Source organism: Panthera onca, chromosome F2 (assembly GCF_046562875.1).
Source record: "Panthera onca isolate mPanOnc1 chromosome F2, mPanOnc1 haplotype 2, whole genome shotgun sequence".
Taxonomy (NCBI): Eukaryota; Metazoa; Chordata; class Mammalia; order Carnivora; family Felidae; genus Panthera; species Panthera onca.
Window position 1 is genome coordinate 66,484,698 of NC_138356.1, and position 20,238 is coordinate 66,504,935.

At 38.3% G+C, this 20,238-nt stretch overlaps 1 protein-coding gene across 6 annotated transcripts in view; it reads left to right on the forward strand.

Annotated features, from left to right (window-relative positions):
* Positions 1 to 20,238, forward strand: part of TBC1D31 (TBC1 domain family member 31) — a 74,385-nt gene that overhangs the window by 29,926 nt on the left and 24,221 nt on the right. For all 6 annotated transcript variants that reach the window (XM_081792253.1, XM_081792249.1, XM_081792250.1 and 3 more), the window contains 9 exons: positions 4,105 to 4,281; positions 7,532 to 7,611; positions 7,690 to 7,836; positions 9,982 to 10,115; positions 15,668 to 15,801; positions 16,142 to 16,321; positions 17,319 to 17,551; positions 18,228 to 18,380; positions 19,665 to 19,800. In XM_081792253.1, the coding sequence (XP_081648379.1) occupies positions 4,105 to 4,281; positions 7,532 to 7,611; positions 7,690 to 7,836; positions 9,982 to 10,115; positions 15,668 to 15,801; positions 16,142 to 16,321; positions 17,319 to 17,551; positions 18,228 to 18,380; positions 19,665 to 19,800 (1,374 nt within the window). The remainder of the gene's footprint in view (positions 1 to 4,104; positions 4,282 to 7,531; positions 7,612 to 7,689; positions 7,837 to 9,981; positions 10,116 to 15,667; positions 15,802 to 16,141; positions 16,322 to 17,318; positions 17,552 to 18,227; positions 18,381 to 19,664; positions 19,801 to 20,238) is intronic.

Genomic DNA, 20,238 nt, shown 5'->3' on the forward strand with positions numbered 1-20,238 from the left:
CATACATATATGTATACATACATGAATAATGAGGATTGACTCTATACATTTACAAACATAGAAAAAAAGACTGGGAAAATACACACTTCAGAACCATCTGAGAAAAGAGACTGATTCTCAACTGTTTGCTTATCTGTATCTTTTTTTTTTTTTTTTTAATTTTTTAAATCCAGGTTATCCTGGATTTATAATCCTCATTATTCATGGATTCTTTAAATGTGAACTCGCCACTGCTAAAAATATACTTGCAACTCGAATCCGTACTTGGTGCCTATTCACAGGGATTCGTATGTGCACAGCAGTGCAAACCGTGGACTGCCCGTCGTGCAGGCTCCCAGCTAAGGCCAGACAGGGCAGCGCATGGCCTTCTTACTTCAGCTCCCGTGACAAATGTCCTTTCCGTGGTCTAGTTATTGCTGGATTCTTTAGTTTTGTGCTTTTTGTTGTTGATTTTGCTCTTTTAAATGGCCCCCAGACATAATGCTCAAGTTCTGTCTAACATTCCTAAGCATAACAAGGATGTGATAAACCTAATTCAGGTACAAGTTACAGTGCTGTTGGCATGAGTTCAATATTAGTGAATCAACAATATAGATGAAATAAGTGTTTTTAAATGGGCACCTGGGTGGCTCAGTTGGTTGAGCATCTGACTCTGGCTCAGGTCATGATCTCGCAGTTCATGAGTTCAAGCCCCATGTCAGGCTCACTACTGTCAACTTGTCAGCGTGGAGCCCGCTTAGGATCCTCTGTCCCCCTCTCTGTGTCCCTCCCCTGCTTGCGCTCTCCTAAAAATAAATATTTTTTAAAAAGTGTTTCTAAACAGAAACACACACTAAACATAGTTATATGTTGATTGGTTGACATATTGTGATCTCTGGCTCACAGGGACCTAACTATTTCTCCTAGGAGCAATGATTCAGTATTCACTAACTTGGTATTTGCAGCTTCTTTATAGAACAGAACTACCATGAATAGTGAGGATCTACTCTGTGTGTGTACGTGTGTGTGCACGCACATGACACGCATACATTTTCTTCAACCATATGGAGTTATACTCTACTGTTCTTGTAAACTTTAAACATTTTAATAACATATTATTTGCTCTTAGAGTTTTCAGCTTAGCTGAACTTTACAAAAGCTAGGGAAATGTTACTAATGGAAGCAGGGAAAGATCTGAGAAAAATCAGAATAAGTCATTGACTTCCTCTCTGGTATTTGTTAAGCATTCAAGTAAGATCATATTGACCAGAAAACTAACCTATAATAGAAGTAGGAAATCTTTTTTTCTTTTTTTTTTTTCTTTCTTTTTGGACACATTACCAACACCACTAGTGTCTTTATGGCTATTCTAGGCTTACACAAACGCTCCAGTCTGTGGTCTCTATAAACCCCACCCACGTCCCATTCCTTCAAGTCCTGTTTATTGGGCACTGGAGAATTTCCAGTATTATTCGAATAAGTACACTAATTCCTACTTAATGTGTTGAAGTTTGAACACTACTAAGGTATGGCAATTCAGGTCATATCTCAGGCTCTAACCGTCAGGAGACTGTATTTCGTGGAAGCACATGGAGTTCAAAAGGAGAAAATGTGGCACTAGAATAACAATGTTAATAAAGATTTGGAAGGATGGGTTGAGGTTAGAGAGAAGATCGTTCAAGGATATTAAAGATGGGCAATATTCAGAAGTGAGACCTTTTCAAAATTTTTTTCTTTTTTTGAGAGAACACAAGCAAGGGAGAGATGCAGAGAGAGAGGGAGAAAGAATCCTAAGCAGGCTTCAAGCCCAGTGCAAAGCCCAACATGGGGTTCGATCTCTCAACTGAGATCATGAGCCAAAATCAAGAGTCAGATGCTTAACTGACTGAGCCACCCAGGCACCCCAGAAGTCAGACAGTTTTTTTTTTTTAAGTTTATTTATTTATTTTGAGAGAGAGAGCACCTAAGCAGGGAAGGGGCAGAGAGAGAGGGAGAGAGAAAGAATCCCAAGCAGGCTCTGTGCTGAGAGCACAGAGCTTGATTATAGGGCTTGATCTCTTCAACTGTGAGATCATGACCTGAGTTGAGGTCAAGAGTTCAACGTTTAACCAGCTGAGCCACCCAGGTGCCCCCAGACTATTTTTAATTATATTTCATAGAGAAAGAATTGAAAAATTAAGTCATAGAATAAGTGGCCATTTTACTTTTTTTTTTTTTTTAGCAGAGCTATTGTTACATTTTGTATTATCCTTGTATTCTTTATAGATGTGAATAAATAACAAGGTATCCTAGAAAAATACTAGTTAAAAAGCCTTAGAGATACAGTGACAACTTTAAAAGTTTCTTATAATAATTTTAGGACAAAAATGCTGTATCTATACATACATGTACATTATTTCATTACCTACTCGACACATTTTACAGTGTTATGTATTCATCATACTGCAGCTGACAATAGGGAAAAATTCTTTGGACACTTACAGTAGGCTGCAGGTTTCAAAAGCAGAAGTCCTAAACATATGAAGATAAAATGAGAAAAATCTTTGAAACCTCAAAGCGGTCTTTTAGTCGTCTGTGTTATAAAAAAGGGTCAAGATGTTTGCTTTATTCTGTTTTTTTCTTTCAGAGATGAGAGGGGAGGAGGTCAAAAAGTTTGATTTCCTCAGGGCACCTGGGTAGCTCAGTCAGTTTAGCGTCCAACTCTTGATTTCAGCTCAGGTCATGATTCCAGGGTCATGGGATTGAGCCCTGCATTGGACTCCATGCTGAGAGTGGAACCTACTTGGGATTCTCTCTTTCTCCCCCTCTCCCCTGCTTGTGCGCGCTCTCTCTCTCTCTCTCTCAGATAAGTAAGTAAATATTTTTAAAAGTTTGGTTTCCTCTTCAAAGAGCTTTCTTAAGGAGTGATGATTCATTTTCATTATACATGATCTTGGAAGAACACTGTTCTGGCCTTCATGACAGTTTAAACGCAAGGTAATGTGTATAAATTGTGTTTTTCTGAAATCTAATGTGTTCATTTGAACATGTGGGGTATTCCCTGTGTTCTTGTTCTCTGTTCTCATATGAAAGGAATTGGCACTTTGGCTTCCAGAAAAACATTTTTAAAATCACAAATCTACCTTCTCTTTAGCAATAATGGCCTCAAGCATTTATTTTTTTTTTTTAAGCTTCTTTATTTTGGGAGAGAGAGAGAGAGAGAGCACGCAAGCTGAGTGGGGGAGGGGCAGAGAGGCATAAAGAGAGAATCCCAAGCAGGCTCTGCACCATCAGCTTAGAGCCCGACGTGGGGCTTGAACTCATGAACCCATGAGACCATGACCTGAGGCAAAACCAAGAGTCAGATGCTTATCTGACAGAGCCGCCCAGGCGCCCGTGGCCTCAAACATTTAAATGATCTCAGGAAGCTGAGTTATCTTATCTCCTCATTTCCTTTGAACTCGGGGAAGATCTTTTGATTACAAACAGGTATTATTCATAGAGAAACTGTTTCAGTGAATCATTTTCCCTTAAGTAAAGTGAAGTTGTTGGGGTTTATTTTCCCATAAAAATGAGGGTTTAGAATTTAAGTTGTGCTGTCTGAACTGCCTCTCAAGCGGTGGATGCGGTAGGGGACTAACAGCCATCTCTCTGCAGATTAAAAAATGTAACCAAGGACAAAGAGGCAGGTGTCCCAGGCTTCCAGAGGGAAGTCATTTGACAGCTCCTTCAGAGAAAGTTCACTTGAGCCCGAAGAATATTAGGGTGCTTCTCTCAGCATTCTAGAGGGCCCTGTGTCTAACTGTGGCTTCTCTGCTACAAGTTATCACCAAACTACTAACTTTATCATGCAAAGAATGGACTGATATACTATGATTTAAGGCCAGTTTTCAAGGGATAATTAAATTCTATTTATTGTTGCTATTAATTGTGTATCTTTATTGTGTTCTTCTAAGGAATTTCGCAGAAATTGGATTTGACAACCAGGAAGCATTTCTTGAATATTTTATTTACACTTTTGCTTGAAGAATAAGGATGTATGTTAAGGCACATTATGCAACTGTTCAAAACATGTCTTGGAAATCCTATGTGAACAGGTCTGTTTTCCAAGGATAGCCACTGGATTTTATTTTTTCCCCCTTTTAGCCACCTCCTCCCTTAGTGAAAGTGATTGAAGATTTGCCTAAGAGTAAACTGAATTCTGGTGGCCTTAAGATGAAAGTCACATCAGGAAGAGTTCAGCGGCCAGCAAAATCAAGGGAAAACAAAATACAAGCCAGAATATTAAAACAAGACCTGACTGGTAATTTTGAAAATAAAGAGGTAAGAATATATCATAATTATGTTTTTGTTTGTCATGACTCTGCTGGGGACAAGATTTATGATACTTAGGCCATCATCACTCTTCCCTCTCTTAGAAGTGTTTAAGAAAGATATGAAGAGAAGAACTGAATAACTGAAATTATAATGTGCTTTCTAAACTTTTAAGTATACAGTTAGTACATGTTTATGGTTTTTAAAAAAGTCAAACAATACAGGGGCGCCTGGGTGGCTCAGTCAGCCAAGCATCCGACTTCAGTTCCGGTCATGATCTTGTGGTTCACGAGTTGAAGCCCCGCATCCGGCTCTGTGCTGACAGCTCAGAGCCTGGAGCCTGCTTCGGATTCTGTGTCTCCCTCTCTCTCTGCCCCTCCCCTGCTCGTGCTCTGTCTCTCTCTCTCTCTCTCTCTCTCTCAAAAGTAAATAAACATTTAAAAAACATTTTTTTAAAATAGACTATTACCAGCACCCCCAGAAGACCCCCTTCTTCTCCCCTCCAGACCTTTGTCCCCCTTACCCCAAGGATCACTACTCTTCTGACTTGTAACACCATAGGTCAGTTCTGCCCTTTTTGTACTTACATAAATCAGGTCATTCAGTTTGTACTCTTTTGCGTCTGGCTTCCTTCATTCAACATTAAGTTCGATTTATGTTTGAGAAATCCATGTAGTTGTAAATCATTCACTTGTAGCTGTGCAAAATTCCATCATGTGAATAAACCATATTTTATCCATTCTGTAGTCAGTAAGCATTCGGGTAGTTTTCTAATTTTTTGTGCTATTAGAAATAGGGCTGCCACTATTCTAGTACATTCTACTACATCTCTGTGAACATAGGACACATTTATGCCGGATATAAACCTAGCAATGGAATTACTGGCTTATTAGCAATGCGCTTATTCATCTGTAGTAAGTTGTCAGTTTTCCCAAGAAGTTGATTGAAACCATGTGTATTCCCACCAAGAGCTCTAGTATTTGAGAACTCCAGTGCTCCATGGTCTCACCAGCACTTGACATTTTTCACATTAATTTTAATAACCCCTTTTTTTCTCTGAGCATTTGAAAATTGTGAAACTCGTGTAAAAAATATAACGTGTTGTCTACAGGGAAATTCATTAGAGAGCCAGTGCCTGGAGCTTTTAGTGGAAGCTGGCTATGTAGGCATTCTCTGTTTAGTACATGTCAAAATCCCAGAGTCTACATGGAAATTAGGTATTCAGCATACATCACAGCATACAAACAATTCAGGCACAGTGAGCCGCTCTTACTGGTTTTGGGGATAGTGGGAACTTTCTCGAAATCCAGGTTTCTAGGCACTAGACAAGGCCAAACCTTGTAAGTATGCCTTTCTAAGGGTAGCATTCTCAGACCTGACATGTTAACACTTTTCTGGGCATACCCAGATCCTCATTAAGAGTGTGTTACCCATGGCTTTGAAGCTCCTGTGTGCGTATCCCCACCCACATCTCTCTCCCTGTCCCAGAGATGTAACTATTGTCCTCGCTTTTGTGCTAATTATGTCCTTGTTTATCTTTATAGTTTTATCATCTCTACCTGTAACCCTAAACAAAATATTGTTTAGGGTTTATTTATTATTTTTTTTACTTAAAAAAATTTTTTTAATGTTGATTTATTTTTGAGAGAGAGAGAGAGAGACAGAGCATGAGCAGGGAAGGGGCAGAGAGAGGGAGACACAGAATCCGAAGCAGGCTCCCGGCTCTGAGCTGTCAGCACTGAGCCCGATGCAGAGCTCAAACCTGCGAACTGTGAGATCATGATCTAAGCCACAGTTGGACACTTAACCGACTGAACCACCCAGGTGCCCCAGGGTTTAGTTTTAAAATGCTAAGTAGCAGGCACAAATCTAGCTGTGTAAAGATTGGACAATGTTGTTCCTATTAGTTGATGCTCTAATGAAAGAATAAGCTGAATGTTAGCTCTGAGACATGGTCTGACTACAGCTTTCCTGAGAATTTACAGGAGCCTTTTCTGGGAAAACTGTGGCCATGATCCCAGTTGACTTCTGGGAAATAAAAGAGACATCACAGTCAGGGCGTCTGGCAGAGCTCTAGTATTAGTGAAATTTGGAAGTCCCACAGAAATACATCAGGGAGCAGTCTGCTTCTGAGCAACCCTCAGCCAGCGCTAAGAGTAGGGCGAAGGAGAGCCCTTGTGCATGGTGAGATGCATCTCTTCAACGATCAGTGTCAGGACCTAGAAGGGGAAGTGGGATCTTTACCCATAGATGGTCCAGATGAGAACAGATCAAACTCAGGCCAAACTCACCCGGGCATTTTATCTTTGTTTAAAAAGAGGTCGCAGTGGCAGCAGGTGTCCTGCAGATGACAAAAATGAATATATCTGTTTCACAGATCACACTGCTCCAGTCTTGCCCAGTTGCCCTCAGCGTCTGGTGCATGGCTCTCAAATGGGGATCTTCATTCGCTATCATCTTGGGTTTTCCCTTCACCCCTCTCACATTGGCATTGAACTAAGTCAGAAAGTCTGGCTTTGAGTCTTTAGCTGAGACTTATTCAGCAAGTTAGTGACCTGAACTCACAGGTTCGTGGCACTGAGCTCTGACCTTCCCATTTTCTCAAAGAAAAGAAAACAGCATCCCATCCGTTTCATTGAGTTGTTAGTATCAAATGAAGTAATCTGTGAAACTGGCTTTATAATCCAAAAATTTATGAAGTATTTTTCCATCAAGATAAAAATTGACTTAAAAGTAAGGCGGGGAGGGGCACCTGGATGGCTCAGTCAATTGAGCGTCTGACTCTTGATTTCAGCTCAGGTCATAATTTCATGGTTCGTGGGATCGAGCCGTGTGTCAGACTTTATGCTGACAGTGTGGAGCCTCCTTGGGATACTCTCTCTCTCTCTCTCTCTCTCTCTCTCTCTCTGCCTCTCCCCTGCTCACACTCTGTTTCAAAATAAATAAACTTTAAAAAAGACCTTCAGATTTCCATTAAAAAAAAAAAAAGGCAAGAAGATGGAAAAAAAGAGGGAGAGGGAAGAAATCGACTGACCATTTACAGAAAAGTTTGTCAGAATTGGACCTAGGGTAATATGTCAGGAACTTTATCTGCACACGGTATGCACACTGGAGAGAGAGAGAATAGAAAGTCTCAGATGTAAAAAAAAAATTTTTTTTACTGTGTGTTGTGTTCTGAAGTTGGAAAGCCACTGTGGGCTGTGTTACCTTTTCAGTTTTGTGATTACGTCATTTATCGACATTATTTTTTGTCTTTAAGAATGAGGTGTCAGATGGATTAAACAAAAAGCGTTTACAAATCTTATTAAAAGGCTATGGTGAATATCCAACGAAATACAGGTAAAATTTATATTCTTTTATGTGAAATCAGTTGCACCCCCCAAACTTCTCTTGGTTAAAATTCTATTTTTATTTCAGAATGTTCATTTGGCGCTCCCTGCTACAACTGCCTGAAAATCATACTGCATTTAGTAGCCTGGTGGATAAAGGTGTTCACGTGGCATTTCTCAACCTTCAGAAGAAATACCCCATCAAAAGTAGGAAACTACTCAGAGTATTACAGAGGTATGCTCAGTATATTGCAGCAGTATGGAATCTTCCTCGAGGTATTTATTAATTACGAATGGGAAGATAGTAATTTTATAGTAGAGAAACTCAGCAGGTACCACCTTAGCCAAATAGTCAAATTTAAAGTCACCAGTAGTAACACACATCAGTATGTTGCCCATAACTTTCTTGATATTCTTGCCAAACATTTATAACGTCCGTCCAAATCATGAGAAAACGTCGAGGGCCAATCTATAAAATAACTGGTATTCCTCAAAAATGTCAGTGTCCAAAAAATAAGAGACTGGGGAGCTCCCGCACTGGAAGAACCTATGGTGACTTAGCGAATGAATGCGGTGTTATATCCTAGACTGGCGAGGTGAAAACCCAGCACACAGGAAAATGGGAACAATGATAAAAATCTGAATGAGTCTGATTTAGTTACTAGCATAGTACCAATGTTAAATCCTAAGTGTTGATAACTACTGTGTTTATGCAAGATGTTAACATGAGAAGAATTTGAGTGAGATATACAGGAACGCTCTACTGTTTTTGCAACTTTTCGTAAACCTGAAACTATTTCAAAACGAAAGGTTTAAAAAAAAAAAAAAAAGACAGACAGACAAACCTTAAAAGTATCAGAAGTAAATATGGGAGAATTGCAGTCCTAGAGTAAGGCAGGCCTTTTTTGGGCATGACATATCTAGAAGAGCTTGATATGAACAGCAATCTCTACATGTAAAAAAATTCCCCAGAGACATACATGAACCCGAGAAAGTACGTATATATACAAAACATCAGATAAATAAAAGGCTAATTTCTATATGATGTATTCGTGTAAATGAACATGGAAAGGACCAACCAATAAAAACCAAAAAGGATTGAATGTATAGTTCATAGCTGGGGATATGGTTCTTAAACATGTAAGGATGCTGTACCTCCCTTATAATAAATGCTAATCAAAATTACATTGGAGGGGTGCCTGGGTGGCTCAGTGGGTTAAACATCTGACTTTGGCTCAGGTCATGATCTCGTGGTTTGTGAGTTCAAGCCTAACAGCTCAGAGCCTGGAGCCTGCTTCAGATTCCACATCTCCCCCTCTCTGTGCCCCTCCCATGCTCATGCTCTGTCTCTCTCTGTCTCTCAATAATAAATAAACATTACAAAAAAAATTTTTTTAACAAAAATAAAATTGCATTGGAAAAAATGTGTAAATGTGTGTATATATATATATGTATATATATATATACAACCATATTGAAATACCATTTTGCATCTAGACTAAAAGTATAAAAAGTAGGTTGATAATAAAACATGTTGGCTAGAGTGAGAGAATGGGCATCCCCTTAACTCTGCTAATGAGAATGTGAACAGACACTATTTTTGCAGAGAAGAATTTGGCACTGGCTATTGAAATTAATGCACATGTCCTTTGACTCAGCAATTCCATTTCTAGGAATTTATCCAAATCTATATTCCCACATTAAGAATGATGTAAATACAACAGTAAGCATGGCATTGGTTATAAAGGATTAGAATCAAATGCCCAGTAAGGCCACGTTAAAGAAATTAGGGTATATTTATACACAACTGTCTTGTGTATCAAAGCTCCACATATACTGATAATGAACTATTTCCAAGATACTATTTAAGCAAAAAATGCAAGGTGCAAAACAACGTTTACGTTTGTGATTTTTAAAATCACAATATTTTTTTGTAAAGTAAAGTAAAATCACTATACTTTTTGTCAAGTAAAATCACTATACTTTTAACAGTGGTTCTGGGGAGGTAAGCTACATGATAAAAGTAGGAGGGAGAATTTTCGCCAAATATCCCTTCTGCATCCAATTTTTTTTTTAAATTTTTTTTTAACGTTTATTTTATTTTTGAGACAGAGAGAGACAGAGCATGAACCGGGGAGGGTCAGAGAGAGGGAGACACAGAATCCGAAGCAGGCTCCAGGCTCTGAGCTGTCAGCACAGACCCGACGCGGGGCTCGAACTCACGGACCGCGAGATCATGACCTGGGCTGAAGTCGGATGCTCAACCGACTGAGCCACCCAGGCGCCCCTGTATCCAGTTTTTTATCATGTTGATATATTACATAGATAAATTTTAGTAGTAAACTGCTTCCTGGTGTGCATTTCCTTGTCTGATCCACAGAACGCTCTCCGCATTAGCTCACTGGTCTGCCATCTTTAGCGACACACCGTATCTTCCACTCTTGGCATTTCCGTTTGTAAAATTATTCCAGAACAACCAACTCATCTGTTTTGAAGTTGTTGCTACTCTCATAAGTAAGTAAGTGTGTAATAATGAAACCAAGAGTGGGTCCCTGTGTATTTTTCTGCTGTCTTTGCAACTTTGCAACATTCAATAATTCTAGTGGGAAGCAAACAGAGCACAAAATGGACAGTTGGGACATTTATACATAAACTTTTTTTTTTTAATTTGCAAGAGAACTTGGATAGTTACATTTTATTTTTTATTGGCAGGGAGGAGCAGGGGGACAGAAGGAAAGAGAGAGAATCCCAAGCAGGCTCCACAGTCAGTGTGGAGCCTGACGCAGGCCTCAATCTTATGACCCTGGGTTCATGACCTGAGCCAAAATCAAGAGTCAGATGCTCAACTGTTTGAGCCACTGAGGGGACTCAGGATAGTTGCATTTTAGAAGATAACATTATAGGCCGGATTTTGGTGGTCAGAAGGAAGCAGATGCTTCACTTACTGAAAGTCAGTTATTATTCATAGGATTTTAGTGAGAACGTAAAGCATTTAGCACACAGTGCCTAATGTGGCAAGTTCTGGCTGCTATCCTCATTCTCATTATTCGTACTGCGCATTTATTGAGAACTTTCTCTTTAACAGGTAGCATTCTTATTATTTTGCCTTTATTAACGTCTTTAAATCTTGCAACAGTCCTATGAGGTGGGTGTTATTATATCCTTCTTATAGTTGAGGAAACTGAGGCACAGATAGCTTAAGTTCCCCAGGGTAGGTTAGTAGCAGAACAGGGATGTGAACCCAGGCAGTCAGACTCTAGCCTGTGCTCCCAACCATTGTGTTACCAGCTCGTCTACACTGAAAACTGAATCCTTTCTTCATCTTAATATAATTGGGTCAGCTAAACAGTTGATAAACCAGATCCAATTTACATTGGTTTAACAAAAATAACCAGTTTCATTTGTATTTTAAATTATTTACAAAGGTTTTCTTGTACAAAGGAGATAAGCACTTAACTATAACAGTAAAATTCTGAAGAGTAGAAATAAAATGATTCAAGCATATATATTGTGAATATTTTAGTATACTTTATGTTTTTTTGTTCATTTAATTACATTGCATTTGATTTGATAACTTTTTCCTGATCATTGGAGAAAATATAGGAAAATATACAAAAGAAAATTCACCAGTGTTCCTCCTCCCCATTTATAATCTTTGATAATACATTGATGAATTTCTTTTTAATGTTTTATTTATTTTTGAGAGACAGAGCATGAGCAGGAGAGGGAGGGGCAGAGAGAGAGAGGGAGACACAGAATCCAAAGCAGGCTCCAGGCTCTGAGCTGTCAGCACAGAGCCCGACGCAGGGCTCGAACTCACAGACCACAAGATCGTGACCTGGGCCAAAGCCGGACGCTTAACTGACTGAGCCACCCAGGCAGGCACCCCCATACACTGATGAATTTTTTTAAGTTTTTAATTTATTTTTGAGAGAGACAGAGTACAAGCAGGGAAGAGGCAGAGAGAGAGAGAGAGAGAGAGAGAGAGAGAGAGAGAGAATATCCCAAGCAGGCTCTACCCTGTCAGCACAGCCAAACGCAGGGCTCAATCTCACAAACCATGAGATCATGACCTGAGCTGAAATCAAGAGCTGGAGCTCAAATGACGAGCCACCCAGGCACCCCTTGATGAATTTCTTGTAAGAGCATTTCCCCCAAATCATTAAATATTCTTGAAAAACATAGTTTATTCCCTGCATAATGTAATATTTCATTATACAGGTATATCATAGTTTAGTGCCAACTGCTAGACTTTTAGTTATTCTGATAATTTTTCCATACTTAAAAGCAGGTTTTTAATTTTTATATTTTTATAATTATACTATTTTATTTAATATGTATATTTCTTTTTATAAACTTTATAAATATTTTAGTGACTGTAATATTCTTTTTTTTCCCACTTGATTATAATATTCTCTAATGTGAGTGTACTAGTTTGATCTGTTGTTGAACATTTAGGTTATTTTTCATTTTTACCTAGTTAAAGAAGCAGTGTTATAATCATCTTCATGTATAAATATTTACAGTATTTTCTCTTGGTCAGATTCCTACAATTGGTATTATTAGGTCATAAAATATGAGTATTCCAACTGATTCCTCAGAAGGGTTTTACTAGTTTACTCTGGCAATAACACTTAGAGTTTTAAAAGGAAAAGAAGCAACTCAACAACAAAAAGACAATCCAATTTTTATATGGGCAAAGGACTTGATTAAACATTTCTCCTTAGAAGATACACAAATGGCTAACGAGTACATGAAAGGATCCTCTGGATCATTAGTCATAAAACCACACACCAGGATACCACTTTATACCTACTAGGATGGCTATAATTAAAAAACAGAAAAAAGCACAAGTGTTGGCGAGAATGGAGAAAAATTGGAACCTTCGTACACTGCTGGAAATGTAAAATGTACGTTCACTGTGGAAAATTGGCAGTTCTTCAGAAAGTTAAACATAAAATTACCATATAACCCAACAATTGCACTCTTAGGGATATACCCAAAAGCACTGGAAACAGAGCCCCAAGCAGATACTTGGATGTGAATGTTCATGGCAGCATTATTCCAAACAGCCAAAAGATAGAAACAGCCTGAGTGTCACCATCACCATCCTCATTATGTTAACGTCATTGTTGTTAACAGGTGAATGGATAAACTATATCTATCTATCTATATATATAGTCAATGGAATATTATTCCATCATCTAAAGGAATGAAATTCTGATACATTGTACAACATGGATGAACCTTGAAAGCATTATGCTTAGTGAAATAAGTTAGGCATAAAAGGACAAATTTATATGAAATATCTCAAATAGGAAAATTTATAGACGTAGAAAGTAGATTAGAGCTTACCAGGGGCTGTGGGGTGGAAATACGAAGTTAGTGCTGAATGGGTACAGTTTCTTTTTGGAAAAGGATTTTGCAAATAGTGATGGTTACACAGCACTGTGAATATAATTGATGGCACTGAATCGTGCACTTAAAAATGGTTAAAGTGGCACGTTATGTTTTACCATAAGAAAAGCTTATTATATCTAGGTAAGCGTGCAAAACTAATTTATATTTCCAGTAAAATCTTGTTACATCCCTGGAGTATGATTGTGTGCTAGGGAAATTGATTTTCTCTTCTAAACCTGAAATCTAAATCTAGAAGATCCATCATGATCAGCATGAGTAGCTGTGAGTTTTCATCAAGGGTCTCAAACTAACTTTATTGCAAGTAAACATTTACTGAGCTCCAACTAAATGTTAGCACTGCTTGCAATATGCCGTTGTTCTGGCTTTTTAGGTTCACAGTCTACTTGGGACCTAGGGGAAAATTTGATGGAACACGGTCACTTTGATGTAGAATTTGGCATGTTTATAAGAGTCTTCTGTAGGCACTCTTTATGGTCTTTTATGACCAAGAGGAAGTTGTTGTGGTTTGGTCAGGGATCTCCACGCAGGTATTTCTCTTTATCCTGCTCCCCGTTCTGTCACCGGGTCCTCTACGCACACTCTGTTGTGGTGACACCGAGCAGAATGAAAGAAGAGAAGGCAAACAGTTTCCGTGTAAAGCGGGGTTTCCCTCATGCCTAAATGAGAACACTGTTCTGTTGATGAAGATTTAGATACAGGAATCAGGGCTGTGTGTGTGTGTGTGTGTGTGTGTGTGTGTGTGTGTGTGAAAATTCCTAGCACTAGCGGTGTCTGAGACGTGGTAGGTACTTAGTACATCTTGCTGAACTGCATTTTTTTCTTTTTTTTTTTTAATTTATTTATGAGGGAGAGAGAGCTCATGAGCAGGGGAGGAGGAGAGAGGGAGAAAGAACCCCAAGCAGGCTCTACACTAACAGCACGGGGTTTGAGCCCACAAATTGTGGGATCGTGACCTGAGCCAAAATCCAGAGTTGGACGCTTAACCTACTGAGCCACCCAGGCGCCCCTGAACTGGATTTTTCTTCTAAAGTTAACTTAAAAGCAGCAGTTAAAGAAGTTGAAATAATGTCTTTTAAAGTTTAGTCTTTGCAAGAGTTTATTAATGCCTTAATTATTAACTCAAATTTACTTTCTAATAAATAATTGACTTCTGGCATTAGTGAGCCCTTTATAAACCATATGTATCCAAAATTCTGCTGATCGAAGCCTTCTTTTGCTAATATGAGAAAGAAGGAGATCTTATCATCATAGGATGAAATCACAACTCAATGTTTAAAGTAAAAAAATCTGAATTTAATAATTAAGGAGCACTGTGGTGGTTATTTACACTTCATTGAGTGAAACGTACTGATCTTACCAGGATTTTTGAGAAGAATGTTTTGGGGGTTGCAGTGGTTACTTGGTGAGTTAAAGTCAGCTTTATGTTAGTTTTTTTTTTTTTTTTTTTTTTTAACATTTTATTTATTTTTGAGAGAGGGAGAGACAGAGCATGAACAGGGGAGGGTCAGAGAGAGGGAGACACAGAATCAGAAGCAGGCTCCAGGCTCTGAGCTGTCAGCACAGAGCCCAACGCAGGGCTTGAACTCACGGACCGCGAGATCATGACCTGAGCCGAAGTCGGCTGCTCAACCGACTGAGCCACCCAGGCGCCCCTAAAGTCAGCTTTAGAAGCATCTTTAGCAGAATGCTTTCCACTGGCTGACTTTCAGAGGATACCGCTGTCACTGTTTGGTTTTCAAAGGTAGGTCAACTGAATAGGTTGTCATTGATGACATAGATTTAAAAACAATGCTGGGGGCTGTGGTGCGCCTGGGTGGCTCAGTCGGTTAAGCCTCCGACTTCAGCTCAGGTCATGATCTCACAGTTTGTGGGTTCAAGCCCTGTGTCAAGCACTGTGCTGACAGCTCAGAGACTGGAACCTACTTCAGTTTGTGTGTCTCCCTCTCTCTCTCTGCTGCTCCCTGACTCTCTCTCTCTGTCTCTCTCTCTCTCTCTCAAAAATAAACATTAAAAAAAATTTTTTTTAATTAAAATATAAAAATGAAAACAATTCTGGTGGTTACTTGTTACCATGGCTGTGGAACAGTCATTCTTGTCCTAGTAATGGAGACGTGTTTATTCTCATATAACATTTCAAGAATAGGGATTTGATACATGCCCATTTTTTTAATGTATTGCTACTGATGCATAAGAATGTAATTTTTAACATTTCCCGTGAACTTTTCTAATTTTGATTAGGTATGAATTTGAGTAGATTTCAGGAGATTGGCACTTAACATTCATCACATTTAATGAAGACTTAAAAAGGAACCTTTTTTAGAAGGGTCATTTTGTTAACCAGGAGAAGCAGGAAGCAGAGTGCCGTGTGGTGAGGATCAGGAATACTTTGGGAAGTTTTGTTTGTTTTAATGGACACTTTGTCATTGACCGCTCTCATTTGGAGAAATTGGCCAGTTCTATAGACCTAAAATACTAAGCTAACATGATGGAACTTTAAAATCGATTATTCTAGAATTTAAAGAGTTATCATGTTTTCTTTATTAATGGGCATATTAAGGACATAAAGAGTGGATACATTTAAGAATTACAAAGTCCTCTGATAATACAGAATGGTAAAGATAAATTTCCCATTTTTTTCTTCATAGTCAATTGGTGTCAACACTGGTTTGAATATTTTCCTAATCCTCCTATCAATATTCTCAGTATGATAGAAAATGTTCTGGCATTTCACGACAAAGAACTACTGCAGCATTTCATAGATCATGATATAACTTCCCAGGTAAGAAGTAAAAGGGTTTTAGAATAACATGACTTATTTTGGAAGCTCACATTGGTTCTGGTATAAATATAGCAGTATTTTCTTGAACGTATATAATAAAAGACCGGTCACCTCTTATATTTTGGAATAAAGAATGGAATAAAAAGTATTCCATTCTTTTTCTCCATTAAACTGGTCTCCTAAAAATCTATAAAGAAGGGTCCATAGTGAGGTAGTTCTTTTCATAATTGTTTTTGATATAACGATTTTAATAGCTACATCAAATGTAAGAGAGTATTAGCAGTGAATGACTTACGGCTTTTCTGTAGAAGACTGATCAATTTTTCCTTATTGATTGTAGCTGTATGCATGGCCTCTTCTTGAAACCGTTTTTTCAGAAGTACTAACAAGAGAGGAGTGGCTAAAATTATTTGATAATATCTTTTCCAACCATCCTTCATTCCTCCTGATGACTGTCGTGGCTTACAACACATGTTCCAGGGCTCCTCTGCTCAACTGCAGTCTCAGAGATGATTTTGAGGTAAATATCCTTGTTCTCAAGTAGCAGTTCTCAACTTTCATGTATTTCAGTTGAAAACTCCATTCGCTTATTGAGTACCTGTTGCACGTCCGGCGCCCGTGGAACGTGGTAAACAGTGGAGAGCAAGTTATATCACATCCTCACCCTGACGTAGTTGGTAGATAATTCAACAGACAGTTACAGCAGACTAACTGTCTTAAAATCATCCCTTTAGAAAACAAACTTGGTAACACTGGAATTTAGTGCTTGTTGCCTACGGAAAGGATGTTTAACAGTTGGGTCGTTGTTAATTCTGTGCGTGGTTTTATCAGCGATCCATCTGGTCCGTGACAATCTGCATGCTTATTACACACACATACAAAGTGGTAACTAGGAGAATTCTGAGACTTGGCCGGAAAGTTGCTTGACAGCATTAGAGGAGGTTTTTAAAGGGGGAGGTTTTTTCGGTAGACGGGATGAATTGGGTTTGTTACTTATTTTGTGGTTCCCGTCAAACTTTATTTTTACTTAATGTTTGCAGGATACATCCATGTATGTATGTTAGAGTTCGGACCTGCCAGCAGAACAAGTTAATGTGGAAACAGTTCAGATGTGTTTAATGAATCAAGCTAATTTATTTTCAGTTTTATTTATTTTGGATTTTGAAGGGAAAAGAATGCAAGCAGAAAAGTTTATTCCATTGTTGGGTGAAGCATTCTTCTTCTGATACAAAGGAAGCCTTTGGTTTGAGTTCAGATTTTCAAAGTATTATTTCAAATGTTTGGTTTTGAAATTTTATTTGACTTTGAAAATATGAAATTGGATCTTCATTTTAAAACTTAGGATAAGAAAACCTTCAGCGAATTTGCCAAAAAAGAAAGAAAGGCCGTAGGAAGGGAGGAAGGAAGAAATCCTCCTAAAGATAAATTCACATTTACTTTTTAAACTCTTGTTTTAATTCTACGTCATAATGGCTTTGTTAGGTAAATCTCAACTTAAACACAAAATTTTCTTACAGTATTTTTTTCATCATCGGAATAACCTGGATATAAGTGTTGTGATTAGAGAAGTTTATCATCTCATGGATACCACTCCTACCGATATTCATCCGAACGGCAAGCTTGATGCTTTTGTGGCATTGACGAAAGGGCAATATCCAGTATTTAACCAGTATCCAAAGTTTATTGTGGACTATCAGACACAGGAGCGAGAACGAATAAGGAATGATGAGTTGGACTTCTTAAGGGAGAGGTAATCATAGAACAGTTGTTCTTTGTGTGATAGAAGCAAAATCTGTTAAAAATACAGACAAGAAAATTTTTTGTAAGAAACACATGTAAATTATTAAGTATTTGTGTGAAATCAGAGTTTGAAGGCTAGAAATATCTTTAAAGATATTTAATTCTTGCATATAGAAGTAAAATAATGACATTTTGATCTGGTATACATTTTGTGTTTTAGTTGTTCTTGGATTTTAAGTTACTCCGTTTTCTTTGCATTTTTTTGTGAGACTTGTGTAGGGCGTCCTTTTCAATGCTTTTTTTTTTTTTTTTAAGTTTATTTATTTTGAGAGAGAGAGAACGTGTATGCATGCAAGAGAGAGTAGGGGAAGGGCAGGGAGAGAGGAAGAGAGAATCCCAAGCAGGCTCCGCTCTGTCAGCGTGGAGCCTGATGTGAGGCTCGAACTCACAAACTGAGATCATGACCTGAGCCGAAATGAAGAGTCAGACAATCAGCCAGTCGAGCCACCCAGGCGCCCCCTTTTCCATGTTTTCTACTACTTTAATGAGCTAAAATTTTATTTGTAAAAGTGAAAGGCAGTAATTCAAGGTCTCAAAGGGAAATAGTAATTTACCCTTTCATAACCACACATGCATATTGGGGTCTTGTTTGCATCTTGATATAATAATAATATTATCTATTTAAGGCAGATGGTTGAAGATATGCAAGCTGAAGTAGACCAGCAAAGAGTTGAAGATGAAGCTTGGTACCAAAAACAAGAACTACTTCGTAAAGCTGAGGAGACAAGGAGAGAAATGCTCTTACAGGAGGAGGAGAAGATGGTACAGCAGAGACAGAGGTGTGTGTCTATCATTTCGCAAAACTCTGGACATGGGAGTCAGTTGGATGATTTTTACTTTCTTGTTTCTATATACAACATTACCCAGCCATGGCATGCCCATTAAGCAAATATTCAAGTTAGTAAAAAGATACCTGCATATACCACATTTCAAAAAATTGGCATATAGTGAAATGTAATTCCAAAACTACATTGAAGATAACTTTGCACTGATTTTTCAGACGTAATACAAGATCTAATGTTCCTTGGAGGACATTATGAGAAACACCATTGTACTGTAGGCAGAAATGCTTTGTAATACAGCGCTGGATAAATCACCTTTAGGGGAGTATAATTTTGAAAATTATGTTTTAAACATATCTGTGTGACTTGAAAATTGGAACATAGGGGCGCCTGGGTGGCTCAGTCGGTTAAGCGGCCGACTTCGGCTCAGGTCATGATCTCGCGGTCCGTGAGTTCAAGCCCCGCGTCGGGCTCTGTGCTGATAGCTCAGAGCCTGGAGCCTGTTTCAGATTCTGTGTCTCCCTCTCTCTCTGCCCCTCCCCTGTTCATGCTTTGTCTCTCTCTGTCTCAAAAATAAATAAACGTTAAAAAAAAAAAAAATTTAAAAAAAAAAAAAAAAAGAAAATTGGAACATAAAAGGATTATCTCATTATGCATTTCATGCGTTGGAGGCCAGAGGAAGATGTATTAAATGCTTATTCAAAAGTATATTCATAAAACAAAATGTTTAAACTAAGATTATGGGATGAGCATTAAGACTATGCCAAATTGTGGGGAAACTCACTTCTATAACTGTTTACTTATTTTTACTTTTGATTGGGACTTCATGAAACCGATTTCACGTGTGGGTTAAAAAGAATGACTGAACTGAGCAGTAACGTGCTCCTAAAATTCTGAAAGAATAAGCATACATAATCTTTGGTAACACTGGAGCGTTTTTTGGCATTCTTCCTTCAGATAAAGGATATCGATTATATTGAGATGATCTGAGTAGACCTGTTAGGAACTTTTAAATATGAAAAGAATAGCCAGTTGTGTTTGGACCGCTTGTCATTTTCACAAATGCAGACATGGGCGTCGTTTGTTCTGTGTGTGTGTGTGTGTGTGTGTGTGTGTGTGTATTACTCCTGCAGCTGTGTGTGGTACAACAGCAGCTACGCTGGGGATGTGGGCCAGAATGGGGGGCAGGCCTTTCGTTGTTGCAAAACGTAGCATTTTTCCATTTAAATCCACATTGGGAAATGTTTTCATGCTTTCCTCTTGATGTATTTTGTGTTTAAGACTAGCTTCTGTGAAAAGAGAGCTGAGAGCGAAGGAAATGCACTTACAAGATGCTACAAGAAGGCGCTTTCTGAAGCTTCAGCAAGATCAGTGTGAAATGGAACTAAGAAGACTGAACGATGAAATCGAGAGAAAGGTTCATGATTCTTCTCTTAGTACCCACACATGATCTCCATTCACTCTCACTCAAATGTCATGACCACCTTCAAGTTAAAGGTTATTGCCAGGATCCACAATGAATACTAAATAGACCCTTTGATTTTATTTACTTTTCCCCTCAGCTTTTCCTGATCTCTTTCATTAATAGTTTTAAGTTTTCAGAAATGTCAAGAAAATTAGTCAATTTGACTGGTATCCTTGATGACTATTTCTCTAAAAATAGAAGAATCAGTTAACCACTAACTGAAGTAGGGGAAGTACTCTTTTTTAATATAAAAATGTACACATGGCCAGTTTAAGAAAATTTCCATTATTAAATACATGGAGTCAAAAATAGACCTTTCTCCTACTTTCTCTCATTTTGTCCCCAGAAATAAAATGAGAAAATGGATATATATCTTTTTCTTTTAAAGAT